The sequence below is a fragment of the Miniopterus schreibersii genome (genome assembly GCF_964146895.1).
Source record: "Miniopterus schreibersii genome assembly, chromosome: 19".
Lineage (NCBI taxonomy): Eukaryota > Metazoa > Chordata > Mammalia > Chiroptera > Miniopteridae > Miniopterus > Miniopterus schreibersii.
The window spans coordinates 22,065,418-22,092,216 of NC_138119.1; the positions used below are offsets into that span (position 1 = coordinate 22,065,418).

The following is a 26,799-nucleotide window of genomic DNA, read 5'->3' on the forward strand; positions in this document are numbered from 1 at the left end:
CAGTGTGGTGATGGGGACAGAGATCCGGTTGGAGTGGACTGAGAAGAGACTGATACATGTTAACCCTCCATCATATTTTCTGTGAAGATGATTTTGCTTCTTAGTTATGTCTTTGTTAACCGTTTAAAGCATGGTGCCTCAAGCCGCAACCAGATTCCTAATTGAAATGAAGATGTAACATTCTGCTGTAGGTTTTTTTAAACATCAAAGAACAGTATCTTTATTCTAAGAATGGGAGCATTATCACTAAGTTTCTGCAGTAATTTAAAAGGTAATATTCTGAACCTTCATAGTTAGTTCTCTGTTCTTAACATAGAGTGAGTAGCTAAGGAACAGTAAAATAGTGTAATAATAGAGTTTTCCCAGAATAATTGCCAAATACAGTTTTGTTCAACTTAGGAAACATCTGTTTCTCTTTTTTTAACTTCGCCTAGTTTCTGCCTCAATCAACCAGAGTTCTCTCTCCCAGAATCCTTGAGCCAGTAGGAACTTTTCTGGCTTCACCTACAACTCCTGTGTGCACACAAAACTTTTATTAAAAGGCATGCCACATGATGTCCCAGCCATGTTTGATATACTGCCCCTCAGCATTCTTTCTTCTTGATAGGTGTTCAGCCTTGCCTGCTTTTCCAGTCTGTTCCTCCAGGACCTTCTGAACTTAATCCTTTATCTTCTGTTGTGTTTCTTGACATCTTCCACTGTCATCTGGTTTGGTTTTTTCCCCCATTTTGCTTTTTTACTATTTCTTGCCTTTTCTGTTTCCTGACTCGAGCCATTCTAGGCATAACTTGTTTACCCAATTTTATGTCAGCAAATTTCTTGCCCATTACAAATCTACAGGTATAAGTTAAGATGAAGTAGTTAATTTCTATGCTTAGTAGAAAGGTGCGCAGAATTTACATTGAATTTTGGAGGTGGTTTTTATCTTAGGGAAAAGGTGGAACATTTCAGATCCTTCTGAGTTGGGTCCTTAGGGTGTTGAATTTTTTATTGTGAATTTCTGTACATATTACCAAGAGTGGAGATAGAATCAAGGTATTTCTAATTCTGTAACCTTAGTCAAATCATTTGCTATTGCTGTTGCTTTCATATCCTCTTCTGGAAAAAAACCCCAAAAAACAGAGCTTATTATATGGTTACTAGTTTATCACAATGATAAAGTGAGACAAATGTATCAACCAGGGAAATGAGGTTTGTTATAAATGTAGAATATTCTCTCCTTCCCTTCCCCCCACTTTGTACTTTACCTGTCTTGCTCATTTTGCTCTGAGCTTTTAAGGAACGTAGGTTTTCATATTTATATATGTGTCTCTTACTATGGTGGCTAATACGGTAACTAAACATTTGAATGAATACCATTTCTAAGTAAATACTTGAATGAATGAGAACAGGATGCAAAGAATTTTGTGGGGGTCAAGAATGAAACCCTTGGTGAGCAAGGTGGGAGGAGAAAAACCTTTGAATGAAGGAGACTGAAAAAGAATGATTGGCGGGATTAAAAAACAAAACTAGAAAAACTCGGTAACCAGCTATCAGATCAGTTGTTTTTACTGTAACAGAGAGGTCCAATAAGGTGATAAAGAAAAACTTCCATTATAGTTGCTTATTAGACAACCAGTTGTCATACTAACAACAGTTTCAGTAGAGTGGTGCTGGGTGGTGGGATGGGAAGGGGTGGCTTGTGTGGCAGCCAGACCATAATGGATTAAGGAGTGAATGGGAATCGAGAAAGCAGGTGTGGTATTTGTGGACTCCTTTGAAAGAATTTGGCTGGTCTTTTTTTAAATGCTGCCATTCCATTTAGATGCAAATCCTAGATTGCTCGAATACTTGTGAATTTAAGAGGGATGATTTGTAATGAATGTTACTAATTATCATGAAACGTTACCATAACATTTTCTTGAAGTCATTGCTCAGATCTCAGCGTACATGATATTAGGTACATATGTTAAAGTATACAAGCTTTACCGTAGAGCACTCTGACCTTCCCAGGTCTGACTTAATACTAAATCTTGCTCTGTTTTCCTTTTAGTTATTACAAGAACTGTGTACAGTGTTTAATGTAGATTTACCATGCCGTGTGAAGTCTTCCCAGTTGGGAATTATCAGCCATAAACAGACGCATACCAGCGCCATAGTGAAGCCACAGTCTAGCTCCTGCTCCTATATCTGCCAGCACTGCCTCGTTCACCTTGGAGACATTGGTGAGCCTTTGGTGTGAAGGAATTGATAATACATTTATCTGTTTCTTTGGTGTGGTCATAGAAGGAAACTCGATTTTCCTGTAAACTGAGCGTGCACACACAATTTAGATCGTCATAAGAGGAAACTATAAAATATATTTTAAGGAACTTAGATTTTCTCATTGTTTAGAGATTGGCAAAGGATATTGAAAGAAGTAACCTTTATATTAAGATTTAAATTTTATTCAGATTTATGCAGATGTAGGCAAATAATAAATAGCAAAAATGTAATCAAAGCTAAACTTTTCAAAGTGGTACCATAATATTTTCTAAATTAAGCCTGTACTCTTGGAATTGTGGGGTTTACAAATTATTCCTTCCAAAACTAGATTGTCTTCTTTCCTTCCTGTCAGTGCATTAAAAGCTCATTTCTGTTTCCTTTTTGCAGCTAAATTTGTATTTCCATTTTATGTAGTTAAATCTGGGAATGTTATGTAACTTATTTGTTGTTCATTCCTTTAAGGTGACCTAAAAAAGGTTGTAAAACAAATTAACTATAGGATTATGTTTTGCTGTCCTCAAATAATAGGGAATGGAGAACATTCCTGCTTTAAATTCAAAGACTTTAGATTTCTTGATGTCATACATCATTGACTCCATGGGGGTCATGCCAAAGGAAATGCCAAGTTCTGCGGGGAGGTTCAAGGAGGAGTGTATTTAGGTTTGCTTTCAGTGCATTCTTTGCACACACATACTTTAATTGCAGTAGGTATGGGGCATTTTTCAAAATCACTTTATAAGATATTGAAGAAGTACATAATTTTCAGATCATATTGTATAGTGTTTTTTGTTTTGTTTTGTTTTTAAGTGCCATATAACTCACCCCTTCTTGGCCGGCTCCAGGTCACCAGCATAGTCCGTAGTGGGAGCTGGTGATGCATGACACTGGAGGACCTGAAAATGGGGGCTAGGTAAGCTTTAAAATTGGTTCCTGCTGAATGTCCCAAGTAGGGAAGGCCGGATGGACACTGCACACATAATCCTATATTTAATTTGTTTTAAAGTATTTTTCTGTCTTTAAAGCTGTTAAATTAATTTTAATGTGTCTGTTAGCTTTAGAATTTAAAACTGTAGCTCTTTTGGAAATATTACCCTAGTTGTTGCTTTGTTTGTTTGTCTTTAAACTACATTTTCTTCTTCCTCCTCTCAGCTCGATACAGAAACCAGACCAGCCAGGCAGAGTCCTACTATAGGCACGCAGCTCAACTTGTCCCCTCTAATGGTGAGTGGGTCTCTCTTGTCGTCAGTTTGTGGGGGACAGTGACACTTCATTCTTTACAGCAATATGGAAAATAACCGGAGGCTCATCTTTCACATTTTAGGAGTTACGGTATTGATTGGCATATTTTCCCTTTTAACTGTACATTCTTATATAACAGGAAATGAAAATTTTAAAATAACTGTTGTCATTAAAGCAGTATAAATAGAATATCCCCTAATGTGATCCAAAGTTGTTTCAACAACTCTGGCTTCCTTAATTACTTAGAGTAATTTTCTCTTTAATACCACCATTTTTGCCCTAGAAAAATTATCTCTTGTTACCTAAAAGGTAGTGCTTTTGTCTTTTGATGGCCCCAGAAATAGGCTTTAGCAGTGATTCTTAGAGAAATTATAACAGCTGTTTGGTGATGTAAATCATTCTTGTTAAGCCACATTGAAATTCCTCTATATTCTAAAAGGGGCCCTTGAAAGAGTCTCAAGCAGGGATGGTAGCACACTATCTGGGCACTATCTGTTTCATGTTGTCTGTGGCTGCTTTCCCACTGCAGTGGCAGGACTGGGTAGTTGTAATAGAGACTGGCCCCCAAAGCCAAAACATATTTACTATATAGCTCTTTCTACAGTCTTTATTTGAACTTACAGTGCTCTCCACTGTAATTACGTAGCTTTTTAAGCTAAACATTTTATGTGCCATTGCTGAAATACGATGTTTTACATTATGCCCACTTATAGTGAGGTGGTCATGACATTTACTTTATCAAATACTCCACCTTATTAATTTAAAGGTTTAAGAACTGATCATCTGTATTCTGATAGCAAGACTTTGTGCATCTTTAGTTACTTTAGAATCTTAACTTTCTCCTCTAGGTCAGCCTTACAATCAGTTGGCTATCTTAGCTTCTTCCAAGGGAGACCATCTGACCACAATTTTCTACTACTGCAGAAGCATTGCTGTGAAGTTCCCTTTCCCAGCTGCCTCCACTAACCTACAAAAAGCACTTTCTAAAGCACTGGAAAGGTAGGGTTGACTTTTCCAAGAGGACTTCATGTAACCTGGTAGGCGTCACCCCTCAAATTTGGGCATACAAGAAATAATGGCCAGTTCCCTATGCTTCTCTTATATTTTCCTAATTTATAAACAGATATAATAGTTTTGCGTGTAGCTTTTACCAAATTTTAACCAATCAGCAACTGATTTCCCAGTAGAGGAGTACAGGCTGCTGAATTACTGCCTTCACCTGAGTGTGTCACAGTTGGAAAGTCAGTCAGCTGTAGAATTCTTTCCAAGTGCTCAAATAATGTTTTTGCAAACTGAAGCCTCCTTTAAGGGGTTGTAGCCATTTTGCTTCTGAAGATTCATGGAAGTTTTTCTTTCATTTCAGCCGGGATGAGGTGAAAACCAAGTGGGGTGTTTCTGACTTCATCAAGGCCTTTATTAAATTCCACGGTCATGTGTACCTGAGTAAGAGCTTGGAAAAGTTGAGCCCTCTTCGAGAAAAATTGGAAGAACAGTTTAAGGTTAGATTTCAAAAACTGAATTTATTGTCTTGTTTAAGGAAGCATAAGATTCCGAGGAAGATGACCCCCAGTTTTCATGCCATTACTTAACTGTGAACTGTTGGTAAAAATTAACTTTGAGATTAAATATGAAATTTTTGCATAAAGCATCCCCTTGATTTAAACTAAGGTGCCGTCTATATAAAGAAATACAGCAGCAATGGACTAAGTAAGTAGCTGCCATTTGGCAAAAAGTATGCAAGTGTGAAGAAACAACTCCTCCTCCTTTCTCAGCTCAAGCACATTTCTTCCTCAGTTTCAAAGTACTGCTTTTGATGGATTAGATATTTTTAGATATGATTTTGTTACCTACTTTATAGGTATTTCCATTCTGCAAATCAAGCTCATTTTTCTTGTTGTACTTTAATCCATGAGGATTTGTGGTAGTTTGAAGGAAAAGAATGAGAAATTTCATTCAATAGGAATATATTTTACAGAATTATATAATGAGATAAAATTAAGTAACCTTTGTCCTAGTTATGTATATGAAAATGATCCTTGGGTTAGTATATTAAATTAGCAGTTTAAATGTATAATATGTAAAATATGGGAGGAGTCAAAATTAAGTATTAACTTTTTAAAATTTATTTAACAAATACTTGACTGTTGTATATCTGTCACTGTTTCAGTCACTGGGATCAACATTAAACAAGACATTCTCAAAGAATGTGGTGTGTTTTTTTGGTTACTTCTGGGTATCTATCCACTTGGGAAATTGTCTATAACTGCATTATAGTTTTAAAAATATTATAAAATTCTCACATCTCAGAGATTGTAGAACTTAGTTTAAGAGACATAAATTAGTCAAATGTAGTAAATGTGAAATCGTTTTTATAATCTTTTATTAGTTGATTTTTTGTGTGTGTGCAAGACATTATAGTAAATAATTATAATAGAAATAGTTGGTTTTAAAGTGAGCTTCTAAAATAAGAGTCCCCTGAAAGTTTTCAGATATGCGAAGGATTATTTTAAAATGACATATCTTTGTCTTTCCTGAAGTCAGAACTAAAATTAAATCTTAGAATTTAAGTAGAGATATGTAGGGTGTTGCTGAGGACTCTCTTTTGAAAACTTAAAAGTCAGGTTGACAGCCATCTTCTTGGGTGGATTTGGTGGATTCCTGTTACATATCAGGGGGTTGGACCAGACGGCCTCTTGAGATTGCTTCCAGCTCTTGCTTCTATGAAAGATACACTCCCTAAATGGGGAAGGAGGGGAACCTGTACCTTAATGAGATCTCCATGTAAGTTATTCTAGTCTTGAGTCTATTCCATTTTGCATAGGCAGGTTCAACCTCAAACACTAATATTCTCCTCAATATATAATTCTGTATGTGAAGTTCTGGTGGGTGGGTGGGGGCAATTGCTAAAATACACTTTGAAGTATCATTCCTACACTCTAAAATTAAACACAGGATGAGACAGATCTATTTTAAACTTTACCCAGTACTAAAATATCAGAAGAACATATTTGGAGTGAAATTTTAGTATAGTTGAGTAAATATTCAAGAGTAATTTAAAAGTATTTGTAGATAATGAGTGTAGACTTCAGTGTGTCTGTCTAACTAGCAATCTTTAGCTACTAAGCAGAAACGTTTACCAAGTTGAGGTTCCTGAAGGATTAAGGCCTAGGATTTAGGAACTGAGATGCAAGGCTTTTCATATCTGTCAGATGTGTGCTGTTTCTTAATGGTATTTAGTTTAGTGTTTTTCTCAACTGTTGTTGAAAGTGTCTTTCAGTAACAATATGTCCGTTCCGATCTGATTTTGTCCCAGGGGAGGCTCTACTTACTACAATACAGTCTAAGTTTTATGAAATTGCAATTGAATAATTACACATTTACTTCCAAAGGTGTGAGCTACTCCTTCACTAAGTATTGAGTACCTACTATGTGCCATGCACTTTTCTAGGCCTTTGGAGATAACCGGGGAGAGAACAAAACAAAGTCTATGCCTTCATGAACTTGCCTTACATTTGCTAGTTCCAGGTTCCACCCATATGCATGAATGCTTCTGTGCCTACATTAGAAAGTCCCAGGGGAGATTCTGTTCTGTAGGACACTGCCTTCTAAAATAAATGCCAGTGGGTTTATAGATGCAAGGCATACATTGCTATATTATAATTGTAAGGAAAAACTGCTTTTGAAAAAATACAAATTAGTATTCTTATTTTATGCCAGTAGTATGCATTTGTGTAAATGGTAAGTTTATCTAGAAGGTTAGGTGTAGAGGTTGAAAGAGAAATCTTGTGGGAGAATTTTGGAGAAGAGCTAGTGTTTCAGGACATTTTGAAGAAGGAAAGAAAAATGCTTAATGCCTTTGGGAAAGAAGTGAGCATTCTAGCTGTATACACGGGAACAGCAGATGGCAAGGAGGCTGAGATCTGATGGGGAGAGGAGAGTTAAAGTGGAATGGAATTGTGTTTTTCTCCAGTGATGATGTGAAAGATTTTGCTAATGAATCGTAGAACTTCTGGATATTTCAGATTTTCTAACAATCTAGATAAAAAAAAGTAATCCTAAAGCAGCTCCAAATTTCGGAGATGGTAGGAATTCTTGTCACTGCTGGTAGAATTGTAAGTAAGGTGATCTGTTTCCCACCATAAGGCAGTGAATCCCCGCTGTCTCTACAAATTTTCCGTGGGAAGGGAGGGAGCTTGGCAGTGGCTAAAGTAGAGTGAAGCCAGGATATCATCTTGGATATCATCTTTGTTATCACTTTGTTAGCAACTTGTGCTGTTAGGAGGTTGAGGCCACCAGCTGAGTGCATGGAGGTGACTTCTTCCTTATAGTGCTGGTTAGCAGGTCACTGTGAACACATGATTATTAAGTAAAAGAAGCTGATGATGAAGTTCATGCATGTACCTTCCTTTAGGGAGAATGTCAGTGTAATAATTTATAGAAGTGCCTATAATATGTTAATGATTGCTTTAGATATCATTTACCCTGTGTTCCAAAGTATGTTCTTGCTATATACCTCGTTTATAAATAAGCTTCTTTAAATGTGTCAGGCCTTTGAAAGAGTAAATTTTATGACAAATTTTGGAAGTCATACATTATGTCCCGAGAGTTCGAAAATATGTTTTGAGTCGTTTTATTTGAAATTTGGTTTTCACTATGTGCACGTGCTTTCTAGTCATTGGTCCCAATTTAATATTTTAGTATGTATGCATCTTTTATATAAAACAGCTTCTAATGGATGAAAGTATATGAATTTATTGATGGATCCTGAAAACTTGTGAAAAACAACTCTGTGGTGTCTGGGTTAATTTCTTTCAAGGTGAAGAGTCAGCATGAAAAACATCAGACCACATTAGACTTGATTAAAATACTGGGATTTAAGAGTGGGACAATTGACTCATCTGTAATTTTACTGGTTCCCTGGTCGCTCTAAATGCAGACCGCCTAAGTTTAATTCTTGTGTGGAAGATGGCTCCTGTTCTTGATGACAATATATGCAATATTCCCTGTCTTCTTTTACAGAAGCTGCTATTTCAAAAAGCTTTCAACTCTCAGCAGTTAGTTCACGTCACTGTCATTAACCTATTTCAACTTCATCACCTTCGTGACTTTAGCAATGAAACGGAACAGCATAGTTATAGCCAAGATGAGCAGCTGTGTTGGACACAGTTGCTGGCCCTCTTTAGTGAGTATTAAACCATTTAATTTTCTGTTCCATCTTCTTTGGAAAGCAGAATCTTAGGCATTTTCATCATTGTAACAAAGCATCTGGTGACATGTAAAGAAGTGTCCTATATGTCTTAATATTGAATCAAGAGGCTCGGGCTCTAAATACTGTTCTTTATCTGATGACATTCTCTCGTCAGCTGTATCTTTAACAGTTTTTTACATGGGAAAGAAAATGCCTAATTTAGAAAGAAGCTATAAGTTAATTTAAAGTGTTAATTTGGACTGATAACACAGTTTCAAATATGCTTTCTGTTTGCATTTTTCTTTAAGTGTCTTTTCTTGGCATCCTGTGCAAGTGTCCTCTCCAGAACAAGTCTCAGGAGGAAACTTACAACGCCTATCCCCTTCCTGCAGTCAAGGTCTCCATGGACTGGCTGAGACTCAGACCCAGGGTCTTCCAGGAGCCAGTGGTGGATGAAAGACAGTAGTGAGTATCTTAGAATTTCATGTCAGCTTCTGTGCTTTGTTTGCTTGATAGTCAAAGATATGTAGAAACCACCTTCAAAAACACAACATTTGAACAATGGAAGACTGTATTTTCCACCCACTCTTTGGAAATTGAACTGAAGACCTCTTTGTATGCTTTCCCTTTATTGGAATTTTTCATATGAGGCACAATCTTAAGGATTTCTGACTCTTGGCACTCCCCCTGTCCCTTGTTGCCCTGCTGGGGAAAAGGCATCTTTTACATTAAAAATGAAATTGAAATAAAACCAGTTTGTTTCTTATCCACTACATCATGCCCCAATTTTCTGTTTAGGAATTAAAGGGAAGAAATTTTTACTTCTTTCCATTATTTTCTATACATAAGCTGTTCAATGCTGCCTTGTAGTAATATCCAATTTGAGTTATATTTGTTTGTTTTAAGCATAAATTTTTTTTTAAATTATAATGCCATTTATTTATTTATTTTAAAAAACATATCTTTATTGATTTCAGAGAGAGGAAAGGAGGGGGGGAGAAAGAGAGACAGAAACATCAATGATGAGAGAGTCATTGATCGAGCCCGCAACTGGGGCATGTGCCCTGACCGGGAATCGAACCCCAATCGCCTGGATCCTAGGTCAATGCTCAGCCGCTGAGCTACGCCCGGCCGGGCAAGGGTAAAATATTTTGCTCATCGCCATTTTCGCTCTAATCTCTACTCAGAATAATTCTGACAGTTCTTAGGAACTATTGATTTTAGAGTGACAGATGAAAGCCTTCAGCTTACCTTTGATTGTGGAAATATTTTCAAGAAGGCTTTGCAGTGAATAGGAACTTCCTCCTCAATATATTTTGAAGGTTGATATAACGAGAATCTCTTTGAAATTTCTGCTTTGTGGTCCAGCATCTACACTCTGACCAAGGTCACAACCTAGAAAATGTCCTAGCTACATTTAAGACCCTGTGATCCCTCTACTTAATTCTCTTTCCTTTTCCCCCTTAAACCTAACTATAAGCTCCTTATTTTTGACATAAACTCTATGAATAGAGTTTAAACTGAGTATTGTAAGTAATACATACTTTTAGACACTGTTTCCTGGCACAAAATTTTCATTTCTTGACTCAGAAGCCGTACAGTTTTCCTTCCCTTGTGTACCTTAGAACCCAAAACTTGTATTTGGTATAATAAACTATATCAGTAACACTATGAAAGAAGAATCCAATGTTTTCATTTGCTTATAGAATTTTCATATTTATGGGCAGGGATTGATTGGCTTTGTTTTTGTTCCTGCAGTGACCCTTTTGGCCCATGCTCTCCATTCCCATTTCTTATCATGGCAAAGGATATTCAGCCAGAGGAATAGTTTTATTTACAAACCTTTTTTCCCCCTCTTTCTTCCCTATCATTTGCTGTTACCCCTTCCTCCTAGCAGGTATATCAGGATTTTTAGACTTATGCCCTCCCAGGTATTTTATTCTATCTTAAGTTATGTTACATCTCATTTTAAATACTAGTGTGGGGTATTTTTCTAAAATTGGAGCTTTTGCTTTTTTGTAAAGTCAAAATCTTACATATATTCAAATCTTCAGTTTCTGGCTTCTCTTCTGTACTTTTTTGAGAACATGCTATTTAAGCTAATAAATATAAGCAGTACTGGCGCGCGCGCGTGTGCGTGTGCGTGTGTGCGTGTGTGTGTGTTTTCCCTTGTAGAAAGCAAAGTTATACTTAAGTAACCCAGAACAGAGTAAAGCAATATGTCATTGTCATCTACTCCTACTCTTTTTGTGCAGTCTGTTTTCTTGAGATCTCGTATTTGTTGCACAAAGACATTGCTGTTCTATTCTAATATTCTTTTTTAGGTTATTAACCTTCTTTTTCAACTGTCTCTCATAATTTGTTATATCCCCAAAGGCTTGTTGCAGACATTTATTTTTTAATGTTTGCTTCCCCATATATTTTTCTCTATATATCCTTTTGTATTATTTTAAGTGACATATTTCCATATTTCTAAGTGTACACTGTTAGAAGTAGTTGTCAGCTTCCAGGTTTTCTCCATGTTGTGATTACTTACATTTAATTTCTGTAACCTGGGCACCTTGACCTAGCCTTTCTTATCACTTTTCACCAACATTGGTTATATTCCAGGAAAAGCTTAATGTTGTAGTAGAGCATGATTATTTCTAAGTAAATACGAAAAATGTTTTACAAACATTCACAGATGTTGCTGTGTGTTAGGAAACAGAGTTTAGAGGCAAGGCCGTCATAACAGAGCGCATATGCATCTTGACCAGGGAATGCGGTTTGACTGGCAGAGCCATTCCCTGTCACAGATTGAGTAACAAAGGCTTCCACAGCCAATATGTACGTGAAAGTTCTATGAAAACATAAAAACATGGTCAGAGTTTTCCCAGTAAATACCAATTTTCAATGTTTAAAACTGAAAAATTATTTTCACTAGCTGTTAAATTGGGAGCCTGGGACCATCTGCAGTAGTATCTATCTCATGGAAATTTGACCCTTCTGATGCATCTTTCATCTAGACATCTTTGAAAATATGTTGTAGGAAGTCATACAGTCTTTAAAGTGCTGAAGCAAGGGGAAAATGCATAAAGTCTAGGTCCTAGAGATAACATTTTCATGGCTTATTAATGTTCTGGTTTCTCTTCTAAAAAGATAAAGTCTGAACTATCGCTTTCATTTACAGCATTTGGCCCTGGCTGATTTCTCTCCTAAATAGTTTCCATCCCCATGAAGAGGATCTTTCAAGTAATAATGGTAAGGGCCACCTCAACCTTGTGTTGTGACATTGCTCGCTGTCACTGATAGTGGGCAGAGGGTCAGAAAAAAGCAGGGTTGTGTTTTTAATGTGTCTGATGTTAAGTTGAATGTCTCAGAAGTGACTTGAACTCCACACTGACAGAGTGGGTGGAAGTAGAGGTGATGCTCTTCTGCTCTTCCAGTAGTGTGCTCTCCTGTTTGGGTATCTTAACAGGAGCCCAGAGAGTGCAGTACCTTCAGATTCTTTCCAGCCTCCTCATTCTTACTATTTGAAAACACACACAAAGTAATTGAACAGCATTATTCTGGCAGAGTTATAAACATTTGAGACATACACATATAAAGAACCCAAGTCCTCCATGGTTCTCTAATACAGAGATACTTTGTACTTTTCACATGATAGTATATTTTCTATGGGCCTTTTTCTGTGTGTACATACACAACCTGTATGTGTTTGGTATCAAATTCAGCTTTGTATTTGCTCTTTAAATTTAACATTATATTAGCATTTTCCTTTGTCATTTAAACATTTTGAAACATGGTTTTTCACTGGCCGCGTAATATTCCACGCTATGGCTATGCCATAATTTATTTAATCATTGTCCATTTGCTTTAAGATTTTTCCCATTATAAATAATTCTACACTGAACAGTCTCGTTGACCCCTTTCTGATTATTTTTCCTCCTTTAGATCAGTGCTCCTCAAGCATTAATTTGCAAGTGAATCACATGGGACCTTGCTAAAATGCAGTTTATGATTCAGTAGGTTTGGGATAGTTTCCAGGATTCTGCATCCCTTACAAGCTCCCAGGTGATGTCAGTTTTCTTCAGTACTTTGGGATTACTGGGTCTGAGGCTATGACATTTTAAGACTGCTGCGAAAAAAATCACTGTACTCCTCCTCCTCTGCACTGGGTTATTTTATCAGGGCTGCTGTAAAGAAGAGCAGGAAACTATGAACATCATATAGTTTATCCTGAGACATTCCTTTTCTTTTTTTTTTTTCTTTTTTTTTTTTTTTAACTTAGCAGTATTCTGCTAACAACAGTATTTTAATTAAGATGTTTATGAATCTTGATTTCTACCCTTCTCTAGCTACACCACTTCCAGAGGAGTTTGAGTTACAAGGATTCTTGGCTTTGAGACCTTCTTTCAGGTGGGTGGCAGCTGGAGGAGACTGAGTTCATTGCTGGTGATTGCAGTATTAAAATTAACAGGAATCAGGCTTGGGTGTAGAAGCACTTTTGAGCTTTGTCTTCTTTTCCTAACAGCAACTGATAGTGAAAGTTTTTTATGTAAAATGGATTTGTGTATGTCATGCCTTTAATTCCTGGAGTAAAAAAGCCTCCTAATCAACTTCCCTATTTAGAGTCCCTCTCTTTCTATAGTTTATTTCTACCCTGTTTCCACATTATATTTTTAAAGTATAGACCTGATGATGCCCCATTACTAATACAGAAACACTTGTTCCAGTGGCTTGCTGTCCAAATGCTTAGTTGTTCAGCATATTTTCTGTCACTGTGCAGTGCTTAGTTGTTCGGCCATGTTTTCCGCTTCCACCCTCCTCCCCACCAATACCTACCTTATACATACTGTATATTCACTATGTTTTTTTCTTGAATAGCTGTGTTTTTATTCCTCTGAAACTTTGTTCTTGCTATGCCTAGAACATTCCCTTTTCCTCTTTGTCCTTCCCTTACCAATCTGTAAGTACTTACCAGTAACTGGCCAAGCTCCAGCTCAGATAGCAACTATGTGAAACCTTCTCAGAGCTTAGCAGAAGGAACTAACTCTCATTTTTCACTGTGTTCTAATTCTTTGCATAGTGCTTTTTCTGCTTCATTGGATTTTAAATCTTTGGGAATGTAAATTCAAACAAATGTAGTCGATTGCATCAAATAGTTATCCTGTATGGAAAAATCTGAAGTCATTTCAGTTAATTAGGTGAATTTGGTTGCCTGGAATATATCTTTAGCAGTTTATTTTTTATAATTTGCTTATATCAATTTTAGGAACTTGGATTTTTCCAAAGGCCACCAGGGTATTACAGGAGACAAGGAGGGTCAGCAGCGACAAATACGGCAGCAGCGCTTGATCTCTATAGGCAAATGGATCGCTGATAATCAGCCAAGGTATTCTTCATTGGACACACATACACACCTGTTTTTTAGTCTTTGGTATAATGCTATTGATTATAGACTTTTAAGACAAAATGTTGGTGACATAAATTATAACCCTAGTGATCATTATACTCTTAAATCTTTCTTCTCCCCATTACACTGCCTATTGTAGAGGAATTGGCTTCACTCCCTTCTTTATCATGAGCTTCTGCTCTAATTTATAAACGTCTCTGCCAATCTAAGTTGTACATTCGCAGTAACAATGCTTTCTTTTGTATTGATTGACAGGGCCATGGTGGTCAGTTTCAATCTGGACAAACCAGGGTGGTGCTAGTGGCTAGTTAAATAAAAATCGCATAGAGTAGTTGGTGTAGTGCAGGGGCACAGGCCTTAGAGTCAGATAGGTTTGAATTCCGTTTCAAGTTCTGCCATTTCCCCAGGTCTGTGTCCTCAGGATCCTCTGCTTGATTATAGCCTTTCCAAAGTCAGTCACTATTTCATGGTCATTTTTGTATTGAGGTGCCTGTCATACTGTGAGCATGTTTGAATGAACTTATTACCTCTTAGCTCAGTTTTTACTCCTATAAAATAAGAGTTATAAATAGCTAATACAAGGGCCTAATCTAGTACCTGTGTTTAAAACATGCTCAGTAATTGTAGCTGTAATTATTAGAAAATATTAAAGGGCGTGGGAATGTGTTGTGTTGAGTATGATAATGAGAATCCGAGTCTCTACGTAACTGCTTTCTGTGTGTCCGAATCCACACTGTTATATCCTGCTGTTTCCAAGTGTTTAGGGCTGGGAATCTTTTGACTGTTGGGTCCATACACAATTCAGTAGTTATTGTTTTTTAGGTTTATGTTTTTCATATATGGATTTATTTTTACCTTTTTAGGCTGATTCAGTGTGAAAATGAGGTAGGGAAATTATTGTTTATCACAGAAATCCCAGAGTTAATACTGGAAGACACCAGTGAAGCCAAAGAGAACCTCATTCTGCAAGAAACATCTATGATTGAGTCACTGGCTGCAGACGGGAACCCAGGACTGAAATCGGTGCTGTCTACGGGCCGAAATCTAAGCAACAGCTGCGACACTGGAGAGAAACCAGTGGTCACCTTCAAAGAGAACATTAAGCCACGAGAAGTGAACAGAGACCAAGGAAGAAGTTTTCCTCCCAAAGAGGTGAGAAGGGACTATAGCAAAGGAATAACTGTAACTAAGAATGAAGGAAAGAAGGACACCAACAAGAGGAAAACAGAGCCCAAGAAATGCACCTTAGAAAAGTTACAGGAAACAGGAAAGCAGAATGTGGCAGTGCAGGTAAGCTGTATTTGAACTCTAAAGCAGGTGAGGAAGGCTCACACAAAAGGCAAGGTGTTTAATTTGTTCCTAAACCCTTGAGAATTGGCTCTTCTAGAAGCTTGAATGCATTCTCCAAATGCTTATAGTAAGAGCTGTGGTTGATGGTTACTTCATTGACCCTTGGGAATTGTCATGTGAGCGAAAGAGCCTTAACCTGTGTGACAGCTTTATTAGTTCTGTTCAGTTTATGTGGTTTGAAATGACCAGTTGCAGAGCTGTCAGTTCCACAAAGACATTTTCTTTGGAAGATATAATTGCCATTTGTTGATGCTGCAGTGAGAAATTGGGGATCTTTGATAGATCCAGTAGAACTAAGAGTATATTGAGGCTTGTATAGGTTTTTTTTTTTTTTTTTACAAGATAAAATATATCCTGAGAAGAAGATGAGGCTCTTTTTCTTGACATTTATTCTTGTCCCAGCCAGTAGCATTATTAACGCTTCAGTGTTACCCTGGCTCGTGGGAATTTGTAAAGCAAGAACCCAACTCTCCTGCTGGGAAACAATAGACTGCTCAGTCAGTTGCAACTTCGGGGGGGTGGGTGGGTGGGTGTGTGTGTGTGTGTGTGTGTGTGTGTGTGTGTGTGTGTGTTTAATGTCTTTCCAAGGTGATACAGATGATTTTATATAAAGGGAAAGAGGTCTTGACTCTGTACTGGTTTTATTAATACCATTAATGTTTGAGTAAATGCCATTTGTTTCGTTGACATATTTTGGCAAATATATTTGTTTTCAGTAGGCACGAGGAACCTACATTTTTGAAGGCTGCCTACATTTTTGCAGGACTTTTATGGGGAGGGAAAGGGGGAAATAACATATAGTAGTCCCATTTTAAGATTAGTAAGGGGAGAAATAGGAAAACATGGCAGAAATTAAGAAAAGGGGTGGAAAGAGACAGATGCTGGGGAAAAGCAGGGAAAACCTAACTGAGCTATAAAGCTGAGGGCTCAGTGCTATGTAGGGATAGAGTCCAGCATTCCCTGCCTACTCTGCATCCATTCTCTATAACTGCTTTCCAACACCATTCGGACTGGAAATAAAATCTCCTGGTCTCTCATCCCTCTTACCTCTGCCTGTGGGTGATTAAAGAGAGCCTGCTAACAGTCAATGGATTACCACCCTCTGTACCTCATCCTAACTTTTCTATAAATGGTACCTGTTTTCCCTCTTTTTTACTCATCTTGAGCAGGACATGGGGCATCCAATTCTTCTGGCTCTAAGTGCAGGACTCAGGGCTTGTTCTTTAGAAGGTATCCTTATTTATTCTGAAGGGTGGCGGGTGGATGCCCAGATGAAATTAAATTGAGGGCCAAAGTAGGTCATCATTAATTTATAATTTAGTATTTTATTTAATGAATTAGAATATAAAGGGCCCTGGAGCCCATAACAGGCAACTTAAGATCATAGGCAAGTTTTTTAACCTGTTGCCATCAGGTGTCTCATTTGTAAAACAAATGAGCTCTCAGGTTCTTTCCATATTTAATATTTTTATGATTTTGTGAGGGCAAGATAATTGTACTAGTAAAACTAAGACCATGTATCTTTTATTGACAAATCATGTATTTTGATTTTCCTCTTTTTAATTTAGGTCAGTTTAAATATCTTCAGCATATACTTTTTTTTGGACAGTGGTGTTTTAAATACTTTCTTAGAGTAGGTGCTTCTTTCTGACACATTTGAGTATCAGATTATTAAAGTTTTGCTTCCTTTGGTCACAGGTAAAATCCCAGACAGAACTAAGAAAGACTCCAGTGTCTGAAGCCAGGAAAACGCCTGTAACTCAAACGCCAAGTCAAGCAAGCAATTCCCAGTTCATCCCCATTCACCACCCTGGAGCCTTCCCTCCTCTTCCTAGCCGGCCAGGTAAATGTGTTTTATAATTTCTTCTACTTAGTACCTCTGTGTAGGAGTTTCTATTCATTCGTTGAGTAATTCATACTCTATTGGCGTGACATTACTAAACTATCGTGCTAAAAGGTAGAAGGAAGTTAACGTTTTCCCTAACACTTATGAAATGATTTTGGAGCCATTTCTCTGTTAGTTCATACACAAGTGCATGTTTGTTATCATGAAGGAATTCCTGTCATTAAACACGGTGTTTAGAACACTCCAGTTACTTAAGTGGATAGAAGTAGCAGCCAATAGTCTATATTTAATTCTTGAAGTGAAGTTAAAGATTTTTCACTTGATCAGTCTTGATGGTTGATCCCTGCCTTTTATAACTTGAGAAGACCTCTTCCCCACCCTCCCAACCCTAATGACTTATTTTTGCCTTTCTTTTGCTACATTTCTTTAGAACTAAAGCTATGTTCTTTTATTTTAAAGGGTTCCCGCCCCCAACATATGTTATTCCCCCTCCTGTGGCATTTTCTATGGGCTCAGGTTACACCTTCCCAGCTGGTGTTTCTGTCCCAGGAACCTTTCTTCAGCCAACAGCTCACTCTCCAGCAGGAAACCAGGTGCAAGCTGGGAAACAGTCCCACATTCCTTACAGCCAGCAACGGCCCTCTGGACCAGGGCCAATGAACCAGGGACCTCAACAACCACAGCCACCTTCCCAGCAACCCCTTACATCTCTACCAGCTCAGCCAACAGCACAGTCTGCAAGCCAGTTGCAGGTTCAAGCTCTAGCTCAGCAGCAACAATCCCCTACAAAAGCCGTGCCAGCTTTGGGGAAAAGCCCTCCTCACCACTCTGGGTTCCAGCAGGTAGGTGACACTGTGTATCGTCCAGCTGAACTAAGGAGGGGAAGGCTGAAGTGAATCAGCATTCAGTTAATTGAAAATACTAGTTAGGCTTTCATATGCCTCTGACTTGTAATGTTGATGAAAATATAAAAGTGTTCTCTTTGCTGTTTAGGAAAGTTCAGATGTTTTCCTTTCCACTTTTGTAAAAGATACTAGATCTTAACTACTATTCATTGCTGCTACTGTTTGTCAGTTTTATTGGAAAGTATTTTCTGTAAATAATTCTTTCCTATGTGCACATAAACTATAGAAGGGAAGCTGAATCGTCACCTTGCTGTGATGTTAAGAAAGCTATGACACCAGTCTTAAATGTTGTCATCCACACAGCACTTGAAACGGGGGAGACACACACACTTACACTCACACTCACTAAACCTCTTAAATAATTGAATTGAAAGCGAGAACGTGAGTTCAGTGCCCATAATCTGTACTAGGGAAGCTCTGTATTGGAATACCTAAAGGGCAGAGGGAGCTGCTGCATTGCCTAGAGTGTTGCTGATTCTAAGACCCATTATGTTTCTTCCGTGGCTCCTGGGCACTGAGTATAAGTGGCGTTGCATTTTATCCCCATTCTGATGGCAGCTTCTCTTCTTCAGTATCAGCAGGCAGATGCCTCCAAACAGCTGTGGAATCCCCCTCAGGTTCAAGGCCCGTTAGGGAAAATCATGCCTGTGAAACAGTCCTACTACCTTCAGACCCAAGACCCCATAAAACTGTTTGAGCCGTCATTGCAACCTCCTGTAATGCAGCAGCAGCCTCTAGAGAAAAAAATGAAGCCTTTTCCCATGGAGCCATATAACCACAATCCCTCAGAAGTCAAGGTCCCAGAATTCTACTGGGACTCTTCCTACAGCGTGGCTGATAACAGAGCTGTGGTGGCCCAGCAAGCAAATATTGACCGCAGGGGCAAGCGGTCACCAGGAGTCTTCCGTCCAGAGCAGGATCCTGTGCCCAGGATGCCATTTGAGGTATGTGTCCTTTGCTGTCACCAGGCACTTCAGAGATAGGTCTGGGGCTGCATATATTTTGAGTTTCTCAGGAGCTGTTTCTGAAGGTTGCAGAGTGCTGCTGAGCAGTGGGAGCAGCGCGTGGTCTCCTCCTCATAGCTGCACAGTATGTAACTGTGATGGTCTGGCAGAGAAGACGTCAAGAAGTCTAACCCAGCACGTTAGAGTATCTGAGATAAAGCTCCCTGCGTTGGGCTGAATCATCTGCATTTAAAAATAGTTTACTGCACATTTAAACAAGTTGCTTTCTGAGAGGAGCAGTCAGCCAGTTGTCTTTGATACTGGAGTTCCCCTTCTTGCCCTTTTTATTCCTGAGACACGGGGATGGGTTTGTAACTTGCTCGTTAGCGCCAGGTAAGTCAGTCACTTGGCTTCCGTGCGTTGTTTGACTTACCAGCTGCTTGGACCTTCTGTGTTCTGCTCTGTTGCTTCTTTGTATTGTCTTCGTCTTTCTCACCCACTGTTCTTGTGCCACTTTGCTTTTGTGTTTCAGAGCCTTTTCCGTGTTGCATAATACTGCCTCACTATCAGTTACTTCACCCGTAATCATGCCACTACTCCTTTGTGCTTTTGTCATCGCTATTGCCTCTCACTGTGATCCTTTCTGTCACTAGGACCCCAAGGGCTCCCCTCTGCTTCCTCCGGACCTGTTAAAGAGTCTGGCTGCCTTGGAGGAAGAGGAAGAGCTGATTTTTTCTAACCCTCCTGATCTTTACCCCGCTCTGCTGGGGCCTCTCGCCTCTCTCCCTGGAAGAAGCCTCTTTGTATGTATTTGACATAATTCTTGCTCTAACCCCAGCTGCTTTTCTGAGATGTTGGGATAGGTGATTTTTTCTTTTGGCGGGGGGGGGAGGGGGGCTTTTCTTTTTTACAGAATTGTAAAGTTTATTTCCCGATGGCCCAAACTGGCCATCTCTGACGGACAGCCTGACTCCCCCAGACCTTGTAGTCGTGGCTTTGTTATGGCCACCCTGCAGGGCTGGTCACACGCAGGCTGTGGTGCTGGAAAATTAACTTCTCAAGTGATCCAGGAACGTCACATGTCATTTAATCTTATTTAGGACTGAGATTTTTTTCTCATATATTCAAAATAGGAAATGAAATATGTTCTAGACATTTTACTGATGCTTTTGAATGGTATGTGGCTCTTTTCTGTTTGGTTAACTAAGAGCTTTGATCAGAGCCAGAATTCTGTAAACAGAATGGCTGAAAAGGAAGATGGTTCTATTAAGTGGTGTTGGAGTGCCATAAATGAGTGAGTGCAAGCAATAAATGCCTAGAATGACAAAGTTTAAGAATTGAGTAACATCTTTTTAAAAAATCTTCTAGAACCTAGTCTGCTTTTCAAAGGCCGTCATGCTGTGCATGTGCCAGTGTTCACATTATAGTAACTAAGGTGGGGAAGTAAAAGAAAAATGTGCTGTGAGGTTTTTTCTGTCCTTCACCCCATCTTAATAAAACATAAAACAGTTATGAGTGTTTTACTTCCTGTTTCTTCCCCATAAACGCGGGGCAAGAAAACATAAGATTAAAATGCGTTGATTATAGTATCAGGAGAAATAAAAACTTAATGGAGCTTCTGACAGGCTGCCCGTCCCTGGCACTTGACATTCCCTTAAGAGTTTGTCTGGGTGAGTGGCCTTAGAGAGCTCCCACCTTCCCCCCTAAGTTAGCAGAAATAGAATCCCCTAAAAACAGTGCCCTGGCGGCGCCTAGGGGTGTGGGAAGCCCAGCTGCCAAACTGCTATCTCTAAACTGCTGTTTGCCTGCCTTGCTGCTTTTCTCAGGTGGCTGAGGGCCTGGGGGAGTGTCTGTCTGTCCATGTGCTTCCTGATCCCTCCCTTGTTCTTGTTGTGCTTGCTCCTTCCATAGGAAACGAAGCTCACGGCACAGTTTGGGAGGGGCGTTTTAGTGTTTTTGTTTTATGTTTTAAAAAAACCTTGACTGTAATTTGTATATTTAACATTGTTGCTGATATAATGTGTATGAAAGTGACTTGCATGTAGTAGGTATTTAATAAATGCATCACTGACCAGCTATTCAAGGACAGCCAGCATCGGAGATTTAGCTTTTTTTCCTTGTAACTTTCTTGAAGCTTGATTTTAACAATTACATATTTTAATACAGGGTGGGGCAGAAGTAGGTTTACAGTTCATATGGAAAATAATACAATAATTAATAAGTAATACAAGAACACATTCTGTTTCACATACAGCTGTATACCTGCTTTTGCCCACCCTGTATAAACCAGAGTTGCATAGGGACCATGTTCACAAGACCAGTTGTCAAATGTATTTGAAAGGCTTTTCTGTCATTAATGTCAGTGTTTTAAAAACTTGGGGAGAAAACAGTGCCAGATCAGTTCAGCATCTTGTTTTGAGGGTGTTCAGGGCCCCTGGTCTGTACTAGAATCTCTGTGCTAGATTAGAGGGCCCGATTGAGGAGGAGGGTCTGTAACGCGCTGTGGCCCCTGGCTGGGCTGGCGTCATGGCCTTCACAGCTTTGCATTCACATCTTGTGAGCCTCATGCTACACACGAAGGTGAGAACAAGTGCACTCCCATTGTGGTCTTGTACTTGGGCCGTATAGTGTCTTAAAATTACTATTAAGGAAATGAAAGGCATGAGCTAACCACCTTTTTATTTTCCGGGACTGTGAAGAAATCCTTACTGGAGAAGCCCTCCGAGCTCATGTCACACTCATCCTCTTTCCTGTCCCTCACAGGATTCTCTCTCAACCAGGTGGGTACATAGGGAGGAGTCCCAGTCCTGCTTTGCCGTCGTGTGGGCTCGTGTTTTCTTTCCCTTCCTATTTCAGGATGTCTGTTTCTCTCTCTCATATATTGGCTCCTTCTGGATATTTGATTTTACCCCCTCTCCCTCTGATGGGCTACCCTAGAGACTTGTATGTTACAAGTTTGAACCCTTTAACTTCTCATTAATATTAAAATCCATAGGGCTCTGTTTTGCCAAATAAATTATTCATACTTTTTAACCTGAGTGGTTCATGTAGATAAGAGCAAAATAAAGGGTGAGGGAAAGCAGAGGGAAATGAATTTAACAGGAAAGCTGAAAGAAACAAAAGCTTTCAAAAGTTTGCCTTAAGAAAAGCTGAAGGTGTACCAAGCATCTGTGAACCTGACCATGGCATTTTCTTAAATCGCTTTCCTTGGCGTGTGTCTGGAACTTGTTGTCATTGTCTTTCAGGAAAGATACCCAAACAACAGTGTGTTCAATGAGGTATATGGGAAAAACCTGACAACCAGCTCCAAAGCCGAGCTCAGTCCCGCAATGGCCCCCCAGGAGACATCCCTGTACTCTCTGTTTGAAGGGACTCCGTGGTCCCCATCACTTCCTGCCAGTTCAGGTATTGAGTAGTCTTTAAATAATAGACCTTGCATTACCGATAAACTCAAATTGATTAGAGTTAGTATGATTTTGTAATTATAAATATATTGAGTTGATTTTTTTTTTTTTAAAGTAACTTCTAAAAGAAAATACAAAAAAAGCCTGATGCACCAGTTTACATAACAAATGCCACTAAAAAAGCTTCTCCCATCCTCAGTAACCAGCAGAGGTGTAAGGGAGAAAAATATGGATTCTGTCTTAAGGATTTCAGCTAGTTTGTGTTTTGCGGTTTTTTTTTTAGTTTTGTTTGTAGATATTCATTCTTTGCAGGAAAAATTGCAGTTTTTTAAGTAGAGATTTTTTTATTTCTATTTTATAAATGGAGTCTGCCTTAAGAGTAATTCTTAAGGTTAGGCAATTCTGTTTCTCACGTAGAAGACCAGTGGATACTTAACTGAAACAGGTATGCCACATTAGTGTGTGCACTCGACAGAATTGGCTACTGCTTTGTTTCGCTCTGTTTTGTTCTAGGGCAAGGAATGTGCCTAGATATGTTCAGTGAAACAAGTTTGTGCATCTAGCAGAGTCCTTTTTGGGGCTCCAAAGCCCTCTGGTTATTTTTAGTAGAATTTAAGTGATCAGATCTACAGGAGACTTTAGTTGTTGACATGTTTGTGAAACAACTTATTTGATGTTCTGTTTTGCTATTATTTAATAGATCATTCAACACCAGCCAGCCAGTCTCCTCATTCCTCTAACCCAAGCAGCCTACCAAGCTCCCCTCCAACACACAACCATAATTCTGTTCCATTCTCCAACTTTGGACCTATTGGGGCTCCAGATAACAGGGATAGGAGAGCTGCAGATCGGTGGAAAACGGATAAGCCAGGTGAGACCCAAACTTCACAAAAGTGAAATAACTTAATCTGTCTTTCCCTGGCTTTGGGCATTTGGCAATGATAAAACATCATTTTAAATTCTTACCTCTCTTCATTCCTTAGCCATGGGTGGGTTTGGCATTGATTATCTCTCAGCAACATCACCCTCTGAGAGCAGTTGGCATCAGACCAGCACTCCAAGCGGCACCTGGACAGGCCACGGCCCCTCCGTGGAGGATTCCTCTGCTGTCCTCATGGAGAGCCTAAAGGTGAGTGGATTTCAGGAACAAGAACCACAAGTGCTGTCTCTGCTTTCATTCACGTGAATAGCTAGGTTTATTTTTATGGCCCGTAGACTCGATTAATTAATAGCACACACTAGCTAGCAGAGTTCTCAAAACATGGCCTGCCTTGTAGGATTCTTGAATGGGCTTTTTGTTTTTAATTTGTGAATTCACTAGTGATAGAGCATTATCTTCAGGGGGCCAAAACACAAAGGTCCTAGTTACATTCTGAGGTTAAGAAAATCCTGGTGCGTCTTGGAGTGTTTGAGTTAAGCCTTTTCTGAACAAATAAAAGGATATCTAATAGTAATACTCTGTGGTCACACATGGAGCTTAGTTTTAGTAAAAAGATTCATATAAAATGTACTTTCACCTTTTCCGATCTAAAATGATCTTAATGCAAACTAACTAGTCTTGAAGACAGTCTTTCTAATAGCTGGATTTTTTTAGGGGGTAGGGATCTTGGGATATTGTGCCTTTATATTTGGCTGGGATTGAAAAATCAATCCCTTCAGGCAACCAGGCATTTGCACTCTGCTGACCATCTCTGGGCTGTTTTTCAGTCGATCTGGTCCAGTTCCATGATGCATCCTGGCCCTTCGGCTCTGGAGCAGCTGTTGATGCAGCAGAAGCAGAAGCAGCAGCGGGGACAAGGCACCATGAACCCTCCACACTGAGGCCAGGGTGTACCCTGGTAGTGAAAGCTCCATACACCATGGCATGTTGGGTTTGCAGGCCTGGCCCACAGCCCCTGCAGGTGGCAGCCCTCTTTTCTGTTTCTTGCCGTCGAGAGGGTGTAAGTGTCCACCAGCCCGCTGAGTGTGCACGAAATGTCCGCAGTGCAACAAAAAGAAAACCATCAGGAACTCTCCGTCCCCCCGGGGCCTCCTGGAGGGGGAGAGAGAGGAGCTGCCGTTTGTCTCACTCAGTTACCTGATAGCACCGCCTCTCGCCTTCTCCATCGTGCATGTCCCCAGCCACATGGGAAGTGAAAGCTGAGAAGGGAAGGCAGGCGGGAGAAGCCAATGGGAACTTCTCAGTCCTTTTTTCCTCTTTGGGGAATAAAATAGGAATCCATTAATGATTGCTTTGCTGACTGAGAATGTAGTTGAAATTATTCCTGAACATCTTTTATTATTGTTATTACTCTCAGTAGTAAAAAGTCACACTGAATTCTTCCATACACAGATGTGCTTCTTCTAGTCAGTGTGTAGCAGGGAGAGCCCCGCTCACTGCTCCTTGGGTTGTTGGTGACAGGATGGGGAAGCAGACCTCTTTGGCCAGTGGCAGTGTTCCGTAGGGGAGAGTACAAGGCCTCACCTTAATGCAGAAGGTTCCGGTAGGCCCTCCTCTGGCCTGGAGACTCCAGCAGGAAATGCCCTTCACTCTGTAGGTGCTCGAGCCCCACTCGAGGGTGCAGTGTGGGTGATGGTGCTGGGCTGGACCAGCAGGTGGCTGCTGTAGGATTTTCAATGAACGTTTTGATTCCTGTACATTTTGCAGTAGCAGAGCAAGCAGTCTCAGAAGGCGGGCGAGTCCATTCGTGGCCTGACGTTTTACTAGGTAGAAGCTTTCAGTGTGGTTATTTTTTGTTTGGTTGGCTTTTGTGCCCCTATCCTACTTACCACCCGCTCCTTCCATCCCTACCTCCGTCCCCTTCTACCCTATGCTACGTGCTAGTCATTGTTTTTATTCCTAATATGTACAACATCGCACCAAGAAGCAACAGCATGGGGTCCAGCAGCTGGGGCCCAAAAGACAGTCTGAAGAGGAAGGAAGCAGCGGTGCCTGCGTAGCCTGGGGGCCAGACCCTCACCCAGCCACAGTCTCCCAGCCTCCACCTTCAGAGCGAAACTCAAGGCACCATGGACACACGTGCGTCAGCACAGAAGGAAACACAACGAAGCCCATTCTGGAAGAGGTGGAAGAAAGGAAAATGTACTTTTATTTGCTATTTATTAGAAGGAAAGAGGACTGAAAATTTTCTCGGGTAGAAACAGAAGGACAGCATTTCTGTTAGTCATTTCCTGGAAAAGTAATATTTTAAGGGGAAATTATGGAAACAATCTACATGTCCAATTGCTGTGCTAGTGGTAGGGTTTATTTTCTGGGAGGTCTCCTTTGTGTGCACGTGTGAGTGTGTGCACACGCACACCCATCTGCTCGGAGGGGAGGGGCGGTGTGTTGAATGTGTGGAGTTGATGTGGGACTTTAGAGCTGGAAGATGGCTGCAGAGCAAAGCACATCTTAGAGCGCCAGAGTCACTGGAGGCAGCCCCAGCAGTGAGAAGGAGTGGGGCTAATGCTCATTTCTCTTCAGAGAGAGGGGTTGGAGTCCCATGTGCTTACATTATTGCTCTTAGTTTGACACGGTGTTTGGGTTTTTTGGTTTTGGTTTTGGTTTTTTTTGGGAAGGTCTGAAAGGGTGAAGCCCCCCCCCCCATGGCAATATGAAACCCTTTGTGCTTCTCTCCCACCTCTTCCCTATGTCCACCCTTCTTTAGTCCTCCCTCCCAGGCCTCCTCCCTGCTGCCTTTCCCCAGTTTGTGTGTTTGAGCCCCACATCAGGCAGCTGCAACATTCCAGTGTGAACCGTCACTGATTCTTGCACCTAGACCAGCCCACCAGGTTCGCCGTCTCGCTCCCAGGAGCCCACATCCCCTCTGCAGCCCCATTTCTGCATGAGCATTTTGTTTGGAATGTTTTCTGACTCGGGGCGGATTACTCACCTTACCATCCTCAGTGTGGAGTAATGAGGAGAGGGAGAGAATCTTCATCAGAAACTGGTTTTGTGTAGTAAACTTTCTTTTGTGTTTTGTTTTTTGTTTTGTTTGGGGTTTTTTTGTTTTGGTCTGTCTGTGCAAGACCTGCAGCTGCTGAAATCAGCTTTGCCTTTAATTAAACCATGTTCTCTCCAACCAGATCTGTGTACAGATGGTTTCTTTTCTACCCTAAAAGAAAATCCAACTTACAGAGCAAGACTTGGGAACAAGTCAGAAGTCATCTAGGAGAAAGCAGAGGTGGTCAGAAATTGAATATACTTCAGGGTTACTTTGGCTTTTATAGCATTCCAAACCATATGCATTAGTATGGAAAGGGGCAGGTAGCAGGAAGCTATCAGACTCTGTTCTTTAGTAAGTT

General features: G+C 40.0%; 1 protein-coding gene across 11 annotated transcripts in view; it reads left to right on the plus strand.

Annotated features, from left to right (window-relative positions):
* The window catches only part of SMG7 (SMG7 nonsense mediated mRNA decay factor), a 55,595-nt gene extending 29,019 nt beyond the window's left edge, over window positions 1–26,576 (plus strand). For 2 of the 11 annotated variants that reach the window (XM_081120500.1, XM_081120498.1), the window contains 19 exons: window positions 2,033–2,204; window positions 3,394–3,465; window positions 4,332–4,482; window positions 4,847–4,982; window positions 8,503–8,665; window positions 8,980–9,136; window positions 11,841–11,911; window positions 13,009–13,069; window positions 13,926–14,045; window positions 14,930–15,218; window positions 17,115–17,259; window positions 17,722–18,104; window positions 18,740–19,111; window positions 19,765–19,914; window positions 21,811–21,891; window positions 22,357–22,516; window positions 23,216–23,386; window positions 23,499–23,644; window positions 24,223–26,576. In XM_081120500.1, the coding sequence (XP_080976626.1) occupies window positions 2,033–2,204; window positions 3,394–3,465; window positions 4,332–4,482; window positions 4,847–4,982; window positions 8,503–8,665; window positions 8,980–9,136; window positions 11,841–11,911; window positions 13,009–13,069; window positions 13,926–14,045; window positions 14,930–15,218; window positions 17,115–17,259; window positions 17,722–18,104; window positions 18,740–19,111; window positions 19,765–19,914; window positions 21,811–21,891; window positions 22,357–22,516; window positions 23,216–23,386; window positions 23,499–23,644; window positions 24,223–24,336 (3,114 nt within the window). In that variant the 3' untranslated portion in view covers window positions 24,337–26,576. Of the gene's footprint in view, window positions 1–2,032; window positions 2,205–3,051; window positions 3,155–3,393; window positions 3,466–4,331; window positions 4,483–4,846; window positions 4,983–8,502; window positions 8,666–8,979; window positions 9,137–11,840; window positions 11,912–13,008; window positions 13,070–13,925; window positions 14,046–14,929; window positions 15,357–17,114; window positions 17,260–17,721; window positions 18,105–18,739; window positions 19,112–19,764; window positions 19,915–21,810; window positions 21,892–22,356; window positions 22,517–23,215; window positions 23,387–23,498; window positions 23,645–24,222 lie in introns of those variants that run through there. The other 9 variants (XM_081120496.1, XM_081120493.1, XM_081120501.1 and 6 more) reach the window with 6 other exon arrangements.
* Window positions 26,577–26,799: the final 223 nt, after the last annotated feature.